This window comes from Haliotis rufescens, unplaced genomic scaffold (genome assembly GCF_023055435.1).
Source record: "Haliotis rufescens isolate VD_foot unplaced genomic scaffold, xgHalRufe1.0.p SCAF_19, whole genome shotgun sequence".
Classification (NCBI taxonomy): domain Eukaryota; kingdom Metazoa; phylum Mollusca; class Gastropoda; order Lepetellida; family Haliotidae; genus Haliotis; species Haliotis rufescens.
The window spans coordinates 12,135,383-12,156,487 of record NW_025963879.1 but is presented as its reverse complement, the minus strand read 5'-3'; the positions used below and the strand labels follow the sequence as shown (position 1 = coordinate 12,156,487).

Sequence of the window (21,105 nt, the reverse complement as noted above, 5' to 3'; positions counted from 1 at the left end):
AGATACTAAACCCGTACGTCACACGTGTGTGGTACGGCCGACCACTGTACCGGAGTGTGTTCTGTCACACCGGGACTACTTTTTTCATTCATAAAAAATTCGCGAGTCGTCCTTCATTTTGCAACTACAAGGCGGAACTGAAGCAATATCATGAAAGCATGAGATATTTACAAACACTTTATTAAACCAAACAAGATAGTCACACGCATCGCATTCGGTTTTCATTCTATATAAGTTATGCACAGAGCTCCTACAGACATTATATAATCGAACTATGGGCTATCCATTTACATTGTACATGATACGACTACCGATCAAAAGATCGAGAGTCCCCATGAGCGTGACGTACCCGACCACTTTCGCAACTTTCAATTTGATTTAACTTAAAAGGATAAGCGTGGTGAAATGAAGTCAGTTTAATCTATCTGGACAGACATAAAGACTTACTTAGGATGATCCTGTTGTGCAATGAGTGTCCCCTTCGAAGCGTATTTTGCGGCGTTGTTTGTTCACGACTGCACGACCAGTTCACTCTAAGTGAACATTTCCGATACAAATCATTCGAAAACTCCGTAGAAGTGTGCCTGAATTCTGATTATGTGGCTCAAAATGTCCCAAATGTTAACAATAACATTCCTTATCTCTAGCGTAAAACGCTGTGAATAGATCACGGTTGTCTTTTCTTATTCCGGCGGTGACCTTGCCCTTCGTTCGACGCTGTCACTGAGATGCAAACAGACTTGAGTTTGTTGACTTTCACGTCTTCAGTATAGGGTGGTACAGTTAACATGAATGTCTTTGGCGAACACTCTGATTTCCCAAAATGGTACGGACATGAAACAAATTCAGCTGACGGGATCCCGGCAGTGCGAGTGACCGACTGTTTGGTCAGATATTCAAAGCGCGGCGCTAATGTGACTTTTCAAAGTTTCTTATAGGTGTCCTGCATACTAACAACATGGCGCTTGAATTACCATAAGTTGAAGAAATTCTTCCAAAAGCATCTTGAGCGTCGTTGCTGTTGTGTTTGCAAACACTACTGGGCAAACATATCGGGGTTCATAAAACTCATATGTGCTCCTAGGGCCATATCATGTCCCGAGACAACAGCGTATTGTTTCCGTCATCCGATGGCATTGTTCACGTCATGCGAATCTTATTGTGAAGTGAGGTCGGAATGACGTCACGCTAGAATCGACGTCATAGCTGAAGATTTTTGACGTCATTCGACAAATTGTGGTTCCGCTGATGTTGCGACTTGCTGTGTTTATAGGTAAACAATAAAATTCGTCTCTGTATGTAGACATCTCCTTCGGTAATAAATAGAACATTATATTTGTGTTCATGTCATCCATATCATACTCCTCGCTCTCGAATTTAGACACTCGTAAACAAAGTATGACATGGACACTCAAATACAATCCTCTATAATACATATATTAGTCATTGACATTTGAAAGAGAGAAAATGAGGAAAAACGTATGAAATGTCAACCCTACAGATAAACTTCACCGAAGGCAGCCTGTTGTTCAAATGTAATTATGTCATGTAATCAATTTGTGACGTCATGGGCAATGGATGACGTCATATCGTATTTTTCTCAACAATATGACGTAGTATGGTTTCAAGTGACCAATCAACATCGAGAACCGTTATGTGCACATATCCGAAAGTTATTACATACCACAATTCTCCCCAAAATAATATTGTTACAGAGAACAAATACAGTTGTTAGATTACAGGTATAAACTATTAATAGATTATGAAGTTTAAAAAGATAAACGATTAAAGAGGAGCCCAGAGACTTTCTTAATTTTCAGATACTGCAGTAATCTAGACTTGCCAAATATTATAGACTTGCATGGGCTGTATTGGATATATTTGTTTCAGGGTCTGGACGACAGACTAATTTCTACCCTTATGTGTAATACTCCTAGTTATTGTCCCTGAAGTGGGATAGAAGGTCAAGGTTATCACTTGAACCGTATGTAAAAGTGGGTATTACAGTCGTGGACACTCGTGACAAGCCGATAGTCTACGAATTCTTTTGTCGAGTGACGGATAGAGGCGAGTCATGGTAGCTGGGGACGTATTGCCGCTTTTGTTTATGTTTGATTAGCTGTTGTAAACATTACAGCTTCTTAGTGATATTTCCAACCGGTTGTAACGTCACAACGTTCGTAGATTCGACTAAAGACGTATGAATATTGTATATACGTCTTTGATTCGACATTTAGCAATTGCGACGTCAGATATGATAGAAACATATATTTGTAGAATTGATCATTCCCATTTTAAGGTCTGATTTCATTATCGATTGGTTGTGAACAAGTCTTCTTTTCATAATTCAACTAATTTTTACAACGACTCTTCATTTCTTGGAAGCGTACATACCATCCTACTACCATAAATGCGGTTGCTATAGATACAATTGTCTTCTGTTGGAGACCACATGGAATATAACAGCTCAGGAGTCGATTTCACGTACTGCACTAATTGAACTCAGTCAAGCGAAACTGACCCCTGTTATAAATATGAAATTGTGGTACAATTAAATGATTGTCTAGTATCTAGGATATAATCTAACGTGTTTTTGTGGGGTCAACGATATACATAATTTTACTTGGGTAAAGTGTCAGAAAGAACAACGACCACCTACAACTCTACAATTCATATTCCGCAAACGTACCTGGATAACTTTTTAATTCTCAGCCAATGGGAAAGTGTCTTACATCCAAGGTTCGGATGAAAATAAAAATATGGAAGAAGAGTTAGTTGAATAGAGCATGAGAAATGTAGCAATAATTGTCTTTGTTTACAATTTACGACCGAACACTGGTGCTCAGTTTACTTCAGGTTTGTTCCGGAATTGCATTTCTTCGTCAATGTTGGATACAAATTACAATTGAATACCCCGCACGTAAAGAAAGAGGATTGATTGATTTTGAAAGCGGTGGAGCACATTTTTAGAAAAGGATTTTAGGTCACTCCGAGATTCATTCAGATAATAAGAACATTTGTTGATTTTGATAGCTTGCTTGTGTGATTTTCTGTATGTCTTTACATTTTGGATTATTTATGTAGCAGCGTAGTACAGATTAACACTGACAAACTCGCAGAGTGCTGGACAATGACATTCAATTATCATGATTATGATTATTATTGGGAAGCATGTGTTCTTATGGTCCTCCTTTTGTCAATTGTTGTTATCATACGAAAGTGTTTTTGTCTATTTTATGTCAGTAATCAGCATTTAGTGCTGAGGCCTTGAATGTTTTCATATTAAGGTTATTTTTGTGTACCCCCTTGGTAATTCCTTCAGATCAGGGTATTGCTAGGTTATCATGGTTATGTCCCAGTCTTATGTCAAAAGTTACAAACATTCAATTTGTAATATTTCTGTTGTTTGGTGATGAGTGTAGGTTTTTCGGATTCGTCATTCAATGAAAATTCATGCCCTTTTCCTTTAGACAGTTATATACCCCAGGTATGTTTCTGTATACAGAAATATTGCTCTAGCAAAGATCAGAATACAGAAATGTACCCAGTACCCTAAATAGCCTATGAGTCCATATTCGTCAACCCATAACCGTTGTTCCGGTTTGCCTGATTATGAGTGCATGCTGGTCATACTGTACATCAAGGATTATACAATGTGTATGCTTGTTTCTTACATAACACGCTGGCACAATAGAATGGATGTTGTCTGAAATCTTTCTACAAATGTCTGAAAGTTGGTTGGTAGTTATCAAAACAATGTCACAGAATAACAAGAAGAGAAAATCATCAATATCCCAAGTGGCAAATACTTGTTGTAGATAACTATATGAAATTGTTGTCATGAAAATACAAAAATATTTTGTTAAAAATGAAAAAGAGACATTAATTAGTACTTGATCATTATGAATAAATCTTAGTTCACATTGGTCTAATTGTGTCAAGTTTGACATAATAAATAGCAGACCCGTGAAGTCCAGGGATAGAATAGGTCTTCAGTAACCCATGCTTGTCGTAAAAGGCGACTAACGGGATCAGGTGGTCAGGCTTGCTGACTTGGTTGATGCTTGTCATCGTATCCCAATTGCGTGGATCAATGTTTATGATGTAAATCTCTGGATTGTCTGGTCCAGACAAGATTATTTACAAACCGCCGTCATATATCACCGGAATATTGCTGAGTGCGGCGTAAAACAACAAACCAAACCAAACTAATAAATAGCAGTCAAAGTTAGTCACAGCAGGAGCAATCATCTCATTCCAAGTACGAGCATTCTCTAGGAGACTGGGGCAGTGGGGTAGCCTAGTTTTAAAGCATTCGGTCGTCACTCTGTATGCCTACGTTCGATTCCCCACATGGGTATAATGTTTGATGCCCCCTGCCTTGATATTGCCTGAATATTGCTAAAGCGGCCTAAAACCATGCTCATTCTAGGAGACCTCTTCCCACAGAGGAGCGGTCTTCTAGGAACAACATTCTGATAAAATGAGTATCATGTTCTCCCAGTGGAGGTGTTCTTGACAGAGCATTTCAGGCTGTGGGACAAAGTGAGGCTAAGTGCACAGGAATTCAAGGAACCGGTTAAGTGCTCTGCGCAATGCAGAATGAACTCGTCCTAGGGTACATTGCTGTATTTTGATTTTGGCTAGGGTACATTTCTGTACACAGAAACGTATCTGGAGTACATATCTGTAGTACCTATGTCAACAACAACCCCTTCAGCGACAGACATTCACCATTATATGAACTTAATTGCCAAGGCATGAATGTGATGCTTCTTCATGAAACTAACTTGTAGACAATTTTGGCACCTGTGAAATAACTGATCTTGAAAATGTAACAATGTGCATTGTTGCAAACCAGACCAGAATAGGTCTTCAGCAACCCATGCTTGCCGTAAAAGATGACCAGTTTGCAAATTTATTTCCAACACAAAAGGAATCTCCAGATTGGGATGTTATCAACGTCGACAGATACCCAGTAGAGATAATAATGGTAATGAATATTTTCTTTCTTCTTTTTCAGATCTATTGATTATTGTTTGAAAATGGCATCTCTACTTTCACCATGGTGACATAGGGGATTTAAGCACCAATATTCTACAAATTACAGAATGTAGTTGGTCAAATTTCAAGATGACCACCACCAAGTGAAAGGGACAGTTGTGTGTATGTGTGCATTATATCAAGCACACTAAAAGCTCTTCAACTCAAAGCAAGTTAGTAAAGGGCACCACGCAGGTATGATCAAATTGTAATCATGCTTCAGTGAATTGGATAGAAAAGTTTGGCATGAAATTCAGAGGAAAATTAAAACTTGCCCAAGCTTGGTGACGATGTAGAGAGTGATGTGTCTTGTTTGGATCGGATTGAAATGGTGAAGCCAGCCATGAGTGTCCGCAACCCGGGCCTGGTGCTGCTGCTGCTGACGGCAGTGTTGCAGCTGATGCAGGACTCGGAGTGTAACTTACTGGAGAAGGTCACCCAGGCCTCCATCAAGTGTAACATGTCATCCTCCATGCCGCTTCACAGAGTACATGCAGAGTTCAGCAGTGCTATTGTTGATAATGGTAAGATATGATCAGCCATTAGGCCAGACAAAGAAATACTTGTGTTTCAGGTGTTACGTGTCAACTCCCAAAATTGAAACAATAAGCATGCTAAGTTGACCCATAAATCTGTATGCAAAAGAATTCCCCGTGAAACGAAGAAATGGTATACAATTAACAACTGCATTATGAAATTAACTAGGTTTACAAACAGGCTTATTTAGGAAAGCTACGGCAATGATAATATACGGAAACATCACAAGTGAAACAAATCAAATTTTAGTGTAGGCTTGGGATTTATGAGAGGTCAATATTGAGGCCCAAGTCTGCAGCAAATGTCATTAAGAATTCCGAAGTTTGAATTTTAAAAATTCTCCATTTATGCTGTAAACATGGTTTAGGTAATGTTACTTATGTTTTGGCTGTATAGACTAGTCCCTGCTGTATTCCGCGTCCACAAAATACAAATTCTGCAGTTAATTTTTCCTAATTTCTGGTTAGTTTTGCACCTGTTTGACTTGTGGCAGGCATTTGCTAGAATAGCTTATTGAAGCGAATCAGACCAGTAGTGTAAACATACAGACATGCTCTTTTGAAAAGCAATAATACAAAAGTCAACTTCACTTCAAAATGACATAAATATCTGTTCACATGTTTAAGATCAGCTTTCTACTCACATGTTGAAATTCTGCAGTGTATTTGACGAATTGTGCAGCATATAAATGCAAAATTCTGCACAGGTTCTGCACAACATGTTGTTTTCTGCAAGATAGGTACATTTCTGTACCAAGTGGGCATTTCTGCCAAATATTCACGGAATATGGAGGGACTGATAGAAGAGACTTGCATTTCACTAACAACAGGACCACTGAATATGCTAAAGAGGCAGAGTCTTAACAGCTTTTCTTTACATCACTGTATTGAATATGGTGAACATGGTGAATGCTCTGGCAAACAATGATAAAACATTTTGAAAAATCACAATTCTGTCCCAATCTGCCTGCCAAGGGCACTTACTGTCACTTGTTGTTGCTAAACTATACAGTTACTCATGTATACAACTTGATGTTTCAGAATACATTGTATCTTTCAATGGGTACTTCAAGAGCTCTGCCAGGAGAAGGTTTATAACAGCCGCTCTTCAAGAATCTGGAATATCATCATGGAAGATAATTCCTCGCATCAATCCAGCGAATGAACATCCCAGTGATTTTGATGTTGTCATGGTAGGTAACAGAACGAACACAATACAAATTATCTCTATCGCTTTATCGTTTATCAACCCCAGGTATTCAACATTTGTCTTTCAAAGCTAAAAATAAATTCTTCAAATCAACTCCACAATCAACCATTTTCTTTCTGTTCTTATCGCAAGGTTGTGGGTTCGATCCCCGGCTGCGTCATACCGAAAGACATTAAAAGGTGGTACTTGTTTATTACCCTGCCTGGCACTTGGCATTAAGGGGCTAAAGCAAGGACTGGTTGGTTCGGATTCAGTGTACAGTAGGCTGTCACACATGTGCATGCACATTACTATGTAAGTGCAATAATTTTGGACGCGATGAAACCTCACCTCACCTCACCTCACCTCACCTCACCTCACCTCACCTCACCTCACCTCACCTCACCTCCAGCTGACACAATGTCATATGGCCGAAGTATTCTATGGTGGAAATGTCCATGGCCATGCACGCACACATGCACGCACGCATGCAAGTCACTATATAAGTGAAATAATCTTGGACGTGACGTTAAACTCCATTTCACCCCACCTCTAAAACTAAAAGGCATTCTTTCGTGAAACTTTGCACACACAAAGACCCGGTTATCAATTGGTGCCTTTTGCTATTTAGGGATTTTTAGAATTTCCACTGCAAGGAGTTTGACTTTGACTTTGACCAGACCTTAAGATTGTCTGGATAGCTATTCACGAGTCAAGGTAACCAAAGTAACAGAAGGGAAATGTTTAGTGTAAACATTTGTATCTTTATTTCTATTAAGCTGCAATATGTAACATTTCATGGGTTTAATGGGAAAGGTGAGCTTCAGTAACTCTTGATAACTACAGTTGGTAATGCAGCAGATTACAGCATAAGCCATGTACCTCTCACTTATATCTTTGCGACAAAGGACCAAACATACAAGCTCAAAGTGCTCAAAGTACAGACAGACAGATTAGATAAGAATACTATTATCAAGTTGGACAGATCCCCATCCTTAGAAATTGGCACTAGTCCTGTAGTCTTTGCTATACTGCCCAATAGTTAAGGTATCTTAAGGACTAGTAGAAAATTTCCATTTTACGGGTTTTGCATTATGATTCCACTATTGAAATAAATATGTCAGTTTAAACCACTGGATCCCTCTTGTAGGACTTGCTGTAACAATCAGATGATTTGTTCTTTCGAATTGGGGGGGGGGGGGGGGGGGGAGTCATCATGTGAAGACTTGTTTTTTAATGTATCATATTGTTAAACAGCAAGTGAGCATGGTATTTTGCTTGCAGAGTTTCACAATCATCAATGATAAGCCAGGAAAGTCCACAGCAGCTATGTTTTTAGCTAGTCATGTGAATTCTTGTAGCTACATGATCTGATTCTGATTATTTGTTCTTTTAAGTATATGCCTTGATTTATCATGGTTAAGACAAACACTTTGGTTCATGGTCACACAAGTATCATCCAACTAAACGTCTCAAAGCACCACCCTAGAATTATCCCTGTTCCTACTCTTAAACTTATTTTTCTGGCAGCCAAGGGCTTTATTTTACAAAGCATATTGTCACAATCTGGTTAATTAAGAGGTATGAGGTAAGCACAGGGCTTGAAAAGGCCTTTAATTTTAGATTGTTTCTTGAAAAGGTCTTAAATTGACAACATGATTTGAAAAGACCTTGAATAAGACCCTAACTAAACACAAGGTTTTTTTTTATTACTATTTATATGCGAAATACAAGTGCTGATGAAAGTTTGTGAATGTATACAGTAATGCATCTTCCCGAGGCAAGAGAGTTAACTGACTTTAAAAGTCCAGTTTCCCCCCTTGCCGAACTAGGTTGGAATTACTGGGCTCGATCGTAGCACCACTAGTGGCTATTACCAGTTATGTCCCTTCTAAGCCTCTCCTATGGACCAATCAGATTCCACTTCTTGTATCACTTGTGTTTGCTTCACACAAAATGGTGGCGCCCAGTCAGGACAATCTGATCGATAATCAAGATCTATATTGTGATAAAACGGGTCTTACATCGCTAAATGTATCAAATCACGTGAGCACCTTGATTAAAAACATGAAAAGATTTGGAAAATATCTGCTGACAACGATTTGCACAGTGCACATGCTTTACAAATCCTGCAATCTACCGAAATCTGCACGACAGTTATGAACCGGATTTTGATTTCGGTGCGCGATTTTGATTGGGCTATGAATAGACTCGTTAGCCCAGCCAAAATGTAACTCCATAATACCAGCCTAGTTCGGCAAGGGTGGAAACTGGACTTTTAAAGTCAGTTTACTCTCTTGCCTTGGGAAGATGACAGTAATGCTGCTTGAGAATGAGTAATTTAAGCTTCTCAGCTGATGTTGCATGCCTTGTTTGCATGATGATTGCTTGAATTACAAGCGTTCTACCAAATGAATGGTATTGCGATCCGTGATCATATTAGCCTTGAATTTGACTTGAATAAGCCTTAAAAAGGCCTTCATTTTGTTGAGGACAAACCCTGAAGCATTACATTGACCTTGTTTGTATTTTTTCAGCTGAAAGACCAGAACGGAGAAGGTGTTGAAGCCTTGACAGACCACCCACTTGTTAAAACTGTCACGCCTCACAAGAAAGTCACGCGCACACTTAAGTTTCTTCCAGGTAAGATCTTGACAATGTTATTACTTATTTTGTACTTCTTTATCTAATCACTTAAAAGATCCTTGTGCCCTTTTGTCGTATCAGATACAAAATTTAGAATAATTTCAGTTACAGCCTTATAGCAGGGTTCACTCTAGGTTTTTTCTGACATGGGCCCTTTATGTGAATATTTCAAATATTACAGAGGTACACCCATACAGCACAATGTTAAAATGCCCAATTGTATTTGAATTTTGACCTTTTTCAAATTTAGGGCCTAAAAGCACAAATTCCTGTCATTGAGTTTGTATATAATTGAAGAGTACCTGTGACACGTTGTCAGGACTAGTCACTTTATCCCGACAAAATGTCTGGAGTGAGTTGTGGACTAGCAGCATTGAGGTCATGGACTCGCAGTCATGCTATTCCACGTCCTTTTCCAGTTGAGGACGATGGGCACAGTGCCAGTGCAGCAGAGCCGAAGCCGGGCTCCCCGTGTAATGGCAGCAGGAAGGGTCAGGACAAAAAGGACTGGTCCCAGTCCTTCCACTCCTCTCGGCCACACAACAGGAAGAGCTTGTCACTGGTGAGTAGAGAGATCTACCGCAGATTTAAAGTGTCACTGCATCAGAAAGCTATGCAGATGTAAAATATGTTGTTAAACATGGCGACTACTGGGGGCATAGATACATTTTGCTAATCTGTACAATTTGGATCAAGCTCTTTTCACAATAAGCACTAAAAAGAGTAATTTTCTGCATCTTTGTATCACATTGAATGTTATTTGTAAACCAACAGTGGCCATTGCCATTGCTTTCATACTTCTCTAGGAGGTAATTATTTTTTAAATATCATAATCATGAGGTTATAACAGAAGAACCTTGAAGATATTACACCACATGGGAAAGCCAGCGCCATTGCAACAATGCAGACAGTACTTTTGTAAGTGGAACTGTTGTACTATTGTAAACAGGAGACAGCCACAAATTACTGGGCCTAGTAAATAAAAGCTTCATCATAGGTTCATGTCTAATGAAATCTAGGTATATATATATATGACCTATTGCTAAGTTTTATAGGGCATGGGAGGCCCAGTTATCTTAAGCCCAGCAATTTGCTGTCCAGAGTTGTTTCCCTTGGGCACACTAGTAACCTTTGATCATGGGTTTGAATCCCAGCTCACCCTGATCGTGTGTCTAGGTTTATCAGCACCATACCCTTGCTCGTGGATTTCACCATAGTGTATCACTTCGAGATTTGATCCCACATTAAGCTGACATGCTGGGATATACCTGGCATACTGTCACTGTCAGTGTTCGCTGTAGGTCTTTTGTTAGTGCGTGCAAAAGTTTTTTTTATTAAAGTTTAGACATTTTTTGCGGCATGTACTGTTGTCTGTTCATGGTGAATCAAGGGGTATCTAGTATAGCTGTGTCGATGGGTATGCGCATATTTATTTCAACCAACTCCAAGACTTCACCGTGAACGCCTAACACCAGAAATTCCATGTGAACAAATCATTACTGATGTACGCAATTAAATCCTGTTATTACACTTATATTATATATCTGGTTATGACTGTTCCCTATGTGAAATATATCCGACACTAGCAATCAGCTGTTCCAGAATGCTTCGCTTATGGGTATTACTATTTTACACAGTAAAAGCTGCAACTAAACTGACCCAAAATTGGAACATTGTTCCCGATAAATTATAGTTTCAGATACAATCTTTGTTTACGGTAGAAAGAATTAAGATCTGATTTATTTGATATTGTCTTGCAGAACAGGAAATAGTGTTTTGCCTGTGTATATGCCACAAACTAGAGATCTTGTCATTTTAGTGGTTACATTCAAGAAGCAAGAACGTTAGCAAAAACAAAATACAGTAAACTACGGTTATAATAAACTCAAAGGGACCTCTGATATTAGTTTGTTATAACCATAGTTCGTTATGAGCATGTGTAGAGCATATATACAGCAAATGGCTGGGAACACAACATAAATTACATTAAGTAATACGTTACCACTGTTATACCGAGGCTGTTGTCTCCCACAACTGCTGCTATAGCGAAATCTACCACAGAGATCTCAATTACCTCATGCAGCACGTGCGTAGCCACCTAGCTGCCATGTGACACCCTTCACTCTTGTCTCTTCGCTTGCTCTAGCAAGACGTACAATAAACTGCTCAAGCGTTCCTGTTTCTCGACCATTCGGTGATATTTATTACTGTTTATTCTCTCTAATAAACTGTGCTTTTACGGGGCGTTTGCTGTAACTACGCTTGGAAATATTTTTCCCGCCAAAAGGAAATATTTTTCCCGCCCTTTTTTTCTATATACTTGCTGGGTGTCTCGTCTGCACGTTGCGTCTTACGTTCCCCTATTCTAGTATATTTTGGGTTTTTTACATCACTTATTCCTCTATATGTTATATGTGTATGTTCTATATTCGCATTGCTCGTTTATTTTCTGGTGAAAATACTCGTTTGTGACTATTTGTGGTGCGTGTGTTGTAACCATGTTTTGCTCTTTGTTCATAGTACAAACAAAATGTCTGAGATGGATGTTTCGCCGTCCTCCACCCCCTCTACCCCCGCAACCAGGAGCTGCGGGGTGTGCCGCGAGCGAGCGCTACCGGCTGTATGTGCAGTCCGTTTCCACCCCTGTGGTGGCCGGCTCGTCCGGTCGGGGTCCCCTTGCGGGTACCACCACCACGGCTGCGGCGGATCCCTTGGCGGCCCGTGGGCTGTCGGGGATTCCGTCGCTGCATTACTTGCAAAACTTGTGGACTCCAAGCTGGCGGCCTTATCTCAGGATAGGCCGCTGGCTGTTCTGTCCCCTGCCACTTCGGTGGCCGCGGGGTCCACCGGTACGGCGGCGGCTCCCGTGGTCACCGGTCCTTCCCCCGAACCGTTGCACCCGCTATCGGTTAAGGACCGCGTGGCCATGGTTTATGACCTCTTTGAGGTCATGCCACGGCCCCGGCCGGTACCGCGGGGAATCCACGGCTCTGTGGGTTCCTCCGAGGTATACGATGAGTCTTCCGACACGGCTTTCCCCGCATCAACCTTGCTGCGCGGTATCAAGCCTTCCTTGGAGAATGCCTTCGCGGCGGCCTCCGGTCGGGGTCTCCCGTTGCCTCCGACGTCGTGGAGAAAGGGTTTATTCCCGGTACATGACCTTGCCTTTCCCGAGGCTGGTCCTACCGAGGAGGCCCATGTTGAGCGGTTGGGTGTCCGTGCCCCACCGGCTGCTACGGTAACGCAAGCTACCTTGCACCAGCTGGACACCCTCGCTCGGCACTCCATGCTTGCCATGTCTCACGGAGACACTTACTTGGCTGCAGCGGCCAGTCTGGTCGAAGGTTCTCCCACGGACCGTGACCAGCGCATTTACAACTGCCTGCTCAGTTTAAATGCTTCCCTGGAGTACGTTGCCGAGGACTCTCGGCACACACTTGCTCTTGTTAGGTCCCTGCATAGGCGCCTGGGTGCCGCTCCGAACCGGAGCGCGCCCCAGGCTGCTGCGGCCGGTAGGTCTAAGGGGTCGGGTTCTTCTTCCTCTGGGAAGAAGCCCCGCCCTGAGGGCTCCGGTATGGGCAATCAGCTGCCCTTTCGCGGGAAGACTGGGAACTGGGGGAAGCCCAAGTCGTCTAAGGATGGCAAGGGCCCCACCAGGTGACTCTCATTGGAGGGGTTCGTATGCCGACAGCGCTAACTTCGGTTGGCCCTTAGGCGAACCCGAGTCACTTGGCCCTGGACAGTTGCGCCTGCCGCAGCCTGTCAGGGCCCCCTTTCCCTCCCCAGTGGGAGCCAGACTCCAGACTTACTGGGAGAATTGGGAACAAGTGTTCGACGACCCGTGGGTGGTCAACACGATTCTGTACGGCTATCGGCTTAATCTCAGAGCGAATACGCTGCTCACCGTTGGCCCGTTGGCAGGTTTCGATTCGGAAACCGATCTTCCCATCCTCGCCGATGCCATCGGCAGGTTGGTGGAGAAGGGGCAGTACGGGAGTTAGCTCTACCAGAAATAACACTGGGGTTTTACTCCAGGATATTTCTCGTTCCCAAGTAGGACAGTGCCGAACTCAGAATGATTCACACGTCCGCTCCCTGGCTGTTCACCCGGTTCACCACCCCCATAGTTGGGTTCCTCCACAGGAGGGGTGTCAGGTACTTCGCGTACCTGGACGACTCGCTAGTTGCAAATTGAATGACAGACGTGCTGTCTTTGTCAGCTCGATTTTGCACTTTGGCTCTTGGAGCAATTGGGGTGGATTGTCAATCTCCCCAAAAGCGAGTTAACCCCCTCACAGAACTTGAAGTTCTTCGGAGGTCGGTTCGACATGGTGACCCATCGCCTCTTTGTCCCCCCAGACCAGTGGCACAGGATTCAGGCGATGATTGCCAAAGTCTTAGCGGTGCCACAGACTGTTCACTTTTGGGAACAGCTGTTAGGGCTACTTGTGTCCGCCCAGGACTGCACCGATCGGGGTCGTCTCCAACTCCACCCGCTGCAACGGTTTCCAATCCAGTTGTTAGCACAGGAGGAGAACAGTGCGACCGTCGCCCTCGTAGATCGGCTCCGCCCGCATCAGGAGTGATGGACGGTCCCTTATCAGGAGTCTCTATGCGGCCCTACCGGGCCACGTTGAACCTGTATACAGACGCCTCTCTAGTGGGCTGGGGCGCCCATCTAGAGGGGGAGGTGAGCTCGGGGCTGTGGTGCGTAGACGAACTAGGTCTTCACATCAATTGTCTCGAGTTCAAGGCAGTGATAAACGCAGTCAATCACTGGAAGCATCGTCTCGTCGACGCCCGGCTCATGCTGGCGACCGACAACACGACGGTAGTGTCCTATGTGAACAAACTGGGGGGAACCCACAGTCACTCGCTCCTCGATCTCACATTCGAGTTTTACGCTCTGGTGGACAGTGTCCCGTGCCAGGTACGCGCCCGTCACATCCCAGGTGTGCGGAACGTACTGGCCGACGCTCTATCGAGGCCCCGGGATCCGAGTCCCACAGAGTGGATGCTCAACCTAGTAGTGTTTCAGTGGCTGTGCGAACGTTTGGGTCGTCCGATGGTCGACCTGTTCGCAACCGGGTTCAACAATCAACTCCCGTTGTTTGTATCACCAGTCCCGGACCCGAGGGCCATCGATCACGATCACATCATCGATCACATTCTAAGCCAGCTCCGAGGAGTTCGCTGTCGAATGTTACTGATCGCGCCCATGTGGCCGAACAGATCGTGGTATCCCGACTTGCTGACCCAGGTCACGCAGTCGCCACTCCCACTGCCTGTGAGACCGGATCTCCTGATCCACCCTCACCCTCAGCTTCATCCAAACGCAGAGCAGTTCAATCTGCACGCGTGGATGTTGTCACCGAGCGTCTGAGGAGTAAAGGTTTTTCTTGTCGGGCGTCTCGGGCATACGTTAGTATGCATCGTGATTCCACCCAGAAGGTGTATCATGCACGTTCGGTTATTTTCACGAAGTGGTGTTGTAAACATCACATTCATTCGCCAGATAAGGTATCTGTGCAGGATATTGCTCGTTTCATGTCTCACTTGCGAGAGGGGGGTTCCATTGCCAACTATGTCTGTTCCGTTGCTACGGTAGGGGACGTTGCTATGGGTACCAGTCTCTCATAAGAGCCGGTGATTCGGGGTATTATCAAGGGTTTCAAACAGCAAGATCTTCAGAAAGGCCGCCTTCGGGCACCGGCCTGGGATCTATCCTTAGTGTTGAAATCACTTACGGAAGCTCCGTATGAACCCTCGAGTAGTGCTTCGTTCCGGCATGTGACTTAGTAAACAGCATTTCTCCTCTCCTTTGACATGGGCCAAACGGAGAGAGAATTCACTGTAAAATCACTCAAGGAAATCTTACATCCTGCTGATACTGAGGACAGATCGCTGTGTCCGGTTAGGGCCCTTAAGTATTATCTTAAGGCTTCGAATGAACGCAGACAAGGGCGTGACCGTCTGTTCATATCGTGTAACCCTAATCGCACTGCTGACATAACTCGCAACTCGATTGCGTTATGGCTTCGTTCTGTCGTCAATCTGGCGTACCGGTCTTGGGGGTTACTGGTAGCGGGGTCAAACCCGCATGAGATCAGGGCGCTAGCGGCAACATTTGCCCTACACTCGAATATCTCTGTTCGCAGAATATTACGAGGTTGTTACTGGCGTTCTGACTCGCTTTTTGCCATCATTACCTCAAACAGGTCGCTGATGACGACGTGGAGAGTGTGCACCGTCTTGGGCCGCTGATCGCGGCGCAAGCGGTCACCTAAGGGGTGTGCCCAGCGCAATTCCGACCTCCTCAGGCGTCAGACCTTGCACGGTGGTTAATCTGGGTCGACTCCAATGTTCCCACTGCCGTGGGTACAGGAGTTGGGGTCCCGCAAACCAGCGCACTCACACCACAGGTGAGGGCGGCTTTTTGTGTGCTTTGTCCTTATTTGTATTTTGACAATTATGTATTTAATTGTCTGTCGTGTATCCCAACCTTGTGATGCATGCTTACAAATACTGGAATTAGGTCACGCGCCTAATGCATACTTTAAGTAGGCTTGCTCTGGGATATACGGTCCGAATGAAATTAATTTCCCTCTTTTCGACTGTTTAACCTGATTTAAGAATTAGCTCACGCGGATACAGTGTTCTCATCCGCTGCGGCGATGAAATACCTATCCAGTGGGGCCGTTTGGAGTCACCAATCGTTTTGGCAATGACGATTGAGCCTTATGGTATGCGCTTGACAGTGCTTTGGTATTCCTATAGGGTAACGCCTAGCTAGGTGCATGCGCATTGAGTGCTTCCGCCTTGGTGTTTACTTCCGCTGGTCGGAAGGAACGCTAGCGGTCAGGATTCGGGTTGTAGGTGCTCCCCACCGCCTACTGTGGTAGTCAGCCTCGGTATAACAGTGGTAACGTATTACTTAATGTAATTTGTAGAATTTTCCTATTCGGAATATTCTATAAGTAATACGTTACCACTGGGCTGCTGCCCTCCCGTCCGTCCCCCGAGCACTTGCTCTCGCAAGAGACAAGAGTGAAGGGTGTCACATGGCAGCTAGGTGGCTACGCACGTGCTGCATGAGGTAATTGAGATCTCTGTGGTAGATTTCGCTATAGCAGCAGTTGTGGGAGACAACAGCCTCGGTATAACAGTGGTAACGTATTACTTAATGTAATTTATGTTGTGTTCCCAGCCATTTGCTGTATATATGCTCTACACATGCTCATAACGAACTATGGTTATAACAAACTAATATCAGAGGTCCCTTTGAGTTTATTATAACCGTAGTTTACTGTATTTTGTTTTTGCTAACGTTCTTGCTTCTTGAATGTAACCACTCCTGGTTGCGGGGGTAGAGGGGGTGGAGGACGGCGAAAGATCCATGTCAGACATTTTGTTTGTACTATGAACAAAGAGCAAAACATGGTTACAACACACGCACCACAAATAGTCACAAACGAGTATTTTCACCAGAAAATAAACGAGCAATGCGAATATAGAACATACACATATAACATATAGAGGAATAAGTGATGTAAAAAACCCAAAATATACTAGAATAGGGGAATGTAAGACGCAACGTGCAGACGAGACACCCAGCAAGTATATAGAAAAAAAGGGCGGGAAAAATATTTCCTTTTGGCGGGAAAAATATTTCCAAGCGTAGTTACAGCAAACGCCCCGTAAAAGCACAGTTTATTAGAGAGAATAAACAGTAATAAATATCACCGAATGGTCGAGAAACAGGAACGCTTGAGCAGTTTATTGTACGTCTTGCTAGAGCAAGCGAAGAGACAAGAGTGAAGGGTGTCACATGGCAGCTAGGTGGCTACGCACGTGCTGCATGAGGTAATTGAGATCTCTGTGGTAGATTTCGCTATAGCAGCAGTTGTGGGAGACAACAGCCTCGGTATAACAGTGGTAACGTATTACTTATAGAATATTCCGAATAGGAAAATTCTACAAGTTTGTTATATCCATAAGCGTTATAAGCGTGTTCGTTATAAATGTAGTTCACCATAGATTTGTATCATGTGATCTCAATAATATGGACCATGACAGCTGGACAGTCATAAAAAGTAGCAATGTCGACATGATGACTAGAGAAGTCTTAGGTGCAGATGGCAGACATGTGAACCTGCTAGCCAATCACTGTTCGGAGTTGTGAGCACCATCCGGTTAAGATCTGTTCTTAAAATTTTGGAATTCCAAATTAAGATTCATTTTCGTCTGTAAAGTTTGATGTGTTTCTTATATTTTTGTGATACACTGATATCAGCAAAAGAAAATTCATTGCATGCAAATCACACATGCAAAGTAACTTGTGCATATTTTGTTGATTTTAATGCGTGTAATACACACATTTTTGTGTTAACACTAACACTGACTGTTCAAAGCGGTGTTAACCCCAACTCACTCTCTCACTAAATGTTTTCTCTAAAATGACAGGGTGCAGCATATTGGCATGGGCCAACACGGCACAGGTCGAGGAACTTGATGAGATCGGTGCCAAAGCAGGTGAGTTAACCAGTGTGAATGGCTGTGAATGCAACTTTCACTCCAAACTGGGGCTGGGACGATACACCAACTGTGTGATCCGATCCATATCACAATACCTTGCTCACGATCTGATACATGTGACGATACTTGCATGTGCTCTTATCTCTGGTGTGTAAGCCATCTTTTCATAGACAGGATGGCCAAATACCTGGCACACTAGCGATTAAAAGTTGGCATGTCAAGTATGGCGCAATGGTTCAAAATATTTACTATTAATTAATGTAAGGTGTAACTTTTATTAAAGAGAACTTAGATCTGATTTTAATGAGATTGAGTTTTTGTGTTTATAATGTTTAATACTACACTTTAAATAGGGAACGTATTTGTTAATTCCTGTCTCAGTGACGGCTGCTGGTGTTGTTCAAGAGCACCTGGCTGTAAACTGGAGACACAGTTGAAACTGTAGTACAGTATATTAGAGCAGTGACTGAATTGTGATTTGCTTGAATATGCATTGAAAACATGGTGACAGGTGTGAAAAAAGGATTTACTCTGTAAATTTGAAGAAAGATAAGTTTGATGCTATTGTATTCCCTTTTTTGTACGTTGTTTTTGTTCTACAGTTGAAAAATTGTAATGATATGTATTGTGTTTCACATAATCTGTATATACATCTCCCCTCATTTGCGTGATTGTGTTGCAGATTGTAAGTGCTCTCCAGTCCGAGATTCTGTGGAACATGGGATTCACTGGCGCCGGCGTCAGGGTTGCTATATTTGACACTGGTTTGGCATCAGATCATCCTCACTTTAAAAAAGGGAAGGTCAAGGACAGATCAAACTGGACAAATGAGAAGACTTTAGATGATGGTAAGAGATGTACATGAGAAAAATAATTTAGAACTGAATATTTCAATACAGTGATCTCTCGCTACAACACTGCCTTTAGGGTCCAAATAATTGATGAGCGTTATAGTATACCAGATAGTTTTATAATGGTATTAAATTGCGTACTTCAGTTCGGATTAGTTGACTGGTATTCCCGGTGTTAGATCTCATGGTGATCAGCTGATAATGTTTTTTGAGATGGGGCAAACATTGTGTCATTGGCAAACTTGAGTTTATTAAAAATGTAAGTAAATTTTGGGAGCCATGCTTTACTGCACGCTTTATTGAAGAAGGCAATAGCGAGGGAACACTATAATATTTGTTGTGATAAATCTTAGGACTTTTCAAACATCTTTAGCATTATGAAAGACTGTTGTTATACTTAAGTGTGAATGTTGTGATGCCATGTTTCCAGGCCTAGGACATGGAACGTTTGTGGCGGGTGTTATTGCCAGCTCTCAGGAATGTCTTGGCTTCGCTCCAGATGCAGATATCTACGTTTTCAGAGTTTTTACTAATAATCAGGTATGGAGTTTTCAAACATTTTCCTTTGGTATTCAGTAGCAGAAGTTCAAACAGAACACAGCTTTACTTGAACCATTATAGCAATATGAAGATAAATAGTGACTGTTTTGAAGATTTTTACTTTCAGTTTGTTTCAATACTAAGCCTGAGTGTCAATATTGGTTCTGAGTTATATACTTGACATGCTGAAGTAGTTTTCATTTGCGCACACTTCTAAACTCCTATTTAGTCCAGGGCGTGGGTGGAGCAATCATCTAGGGCTCCATAATATACCGTTCAGAGTTGTGTCCCTTAGAGAAAATGCTGTTCAGAGTTGTGTCCCTTAGAGAGAATGCTGTTCAGAGTTGTGTCCCTTAGAGAGAATGCTGTTCAGAGTTGTGTCCCTAAGAGGGGGAAAAGGCGACTAAGATCCCAGCTTGTAGGCCTTGGTTTGTCAGCACCTTACCCATGTTTCAGCAAGGTTGTAATTGTCACTTGAGATTTCCTTAGCAATTAATTTGACAGGGGTTTGGGGTGTTTGAATCATTCCCTTTATTGTGTTCTATGACTGTTGTTGCAGGTCTCGTACACCTCATGGTTTCTGGATGCCTTTAACTATGCCATACTGAAGAAGATCAACGTCCTGAATCTCAGCATCGGCGGACCAGACTTCATGGATCATCCCTTTGTTGACAAGGTGATGAGAACCGGTGGTGCTGAACAAACTCATTAAACACACCTTGGACGGAGTAGTGGGTTACAACTCATGATGAAGTCCATCTTTAAAAACACAGGGCTTGTGGTTTTAGTAGAGATAGCATTTGTGTACCACATGAGCTGAGAAAGATCCTAACTACTGCCATGGACTCAGATGTGTGAATCCTTGTATCATACAACAGACATGGTTCTTCATCTGTAACATTTGTTTGTTGTTTGTTTAACGCTGCACTCAGCAATATTCCAGCTGTATGACGGCGGTCTGTAAATAATCGAGTCTGGACCAGACAATCCAGTGATTGACATCATGAGCATCGATCCACGCAGTTGGGATACAATGACATGCATCAACCCAGTCAGCTCATCTGTAACAGTGTAGGTTGTATGATGGACAATGAACAACACATTTTGGCATCTGAAATCCTGTTATCAAAAGATATATGCAGTGATAGAAATGGTATCACTAGTCCTATAGTCCTTGCCAAACTGCCTTATAGCTAAATTATTATTATAAGGACTAGTGGACTAGACCCATAAAGATCCAGGGTAAAATAGGTCTTCAGCAACCCATGCTTGCTGTAACAGGCGGCCATTCTTATTGTAAGAGGCGACTAATTGGATCAGGTGGTCAAGCTCGCTGACTTGGGATGATGCATGTCATTGTATCCCAATTGCGGTTGTTGAAGTTCATGATATCAGTCACTGGATTGTCTGGTCGAGGCTCGATTAGTTACAGACTGCCAGCATATAGCTAGAATATTGCAGAATGTGCCAAATTGTCGCTGTATATCATGTACGACTCAGATCTATGATGGGTCAATTCTGGTCATTTTCTGAAAACTTTCTTCTCATGAAAGTGTTTTTTGCACTTGCTTAGAAAGGCTGTTAGTATGTAACTGATTGTCTGATTGTGCAGGTGTGGGAGCTGACGGCAAACAAAGTCATCATGGTATCAGCTATAGGAAATGACGGCCCCCTGTATGGGTAAGTAGTCATGTAACACTACAGGCGTGATCAGGTTAACAGTGCAGTGTAACATAGCTGTCAGTTGACAAGGTGATTTCTGATG

General features: G+C 42.8%; 1 protein-coding gene across 1 annotated transcript in view; it reads left to right on the top strand.

The window, feature by feature from the left end:
- The first annotated feature begins 2,727 nt into the window (after window positions 1–2,727).
- The window catches only part of LOC124138924 (membrane-bound transcription factor site-1 protease-like), a 41,085-nt gene continuing 22,707 nt past the window's right edge, over window positions 2,728–21,105 (top strand). The window contains exons 1-10 of the mRNA XM_046505834.2: window positions 2,728–2,856; window positions 5,024–5,567; window positions 6,621–6,772; window positions 9,306–9,411; window positions 9,834–9,976; window positions 17,878–17,946; window positions 18,632–18,797; window positions 19,231–19,340; window positions 19,900–20,016; window positions 20,953–21,020. Coding sequence (XP_046361790.2) covers window positions 5,372–5,567; window positions 6,621–6,772; window positions 9,306–9,411; window positions 9,834–9,976; window positions 17,878–17,946; window positions 18,632–18,797; window positions 19,231–19,340; window positions 19,900–20,016; window positions 20,953–21,020 — 1,127 coding nt within the window. The 5' untranslated portion in view covers window positions 2,728–2,856; window positions 5,024–5,371. The remainder of the gene's footprint in view (window positions 2,857–5,023; window positions 5,568–6,620; window positions 6,773–9,305; window positions 9,412–9,833; window positions 9,977–17,877; window positions 17,947–18,631; window positions 18,798–19,230; window positions 19,341–19,899; window positions 20,017–20,952; window positions 21,021–21,105) is intronic.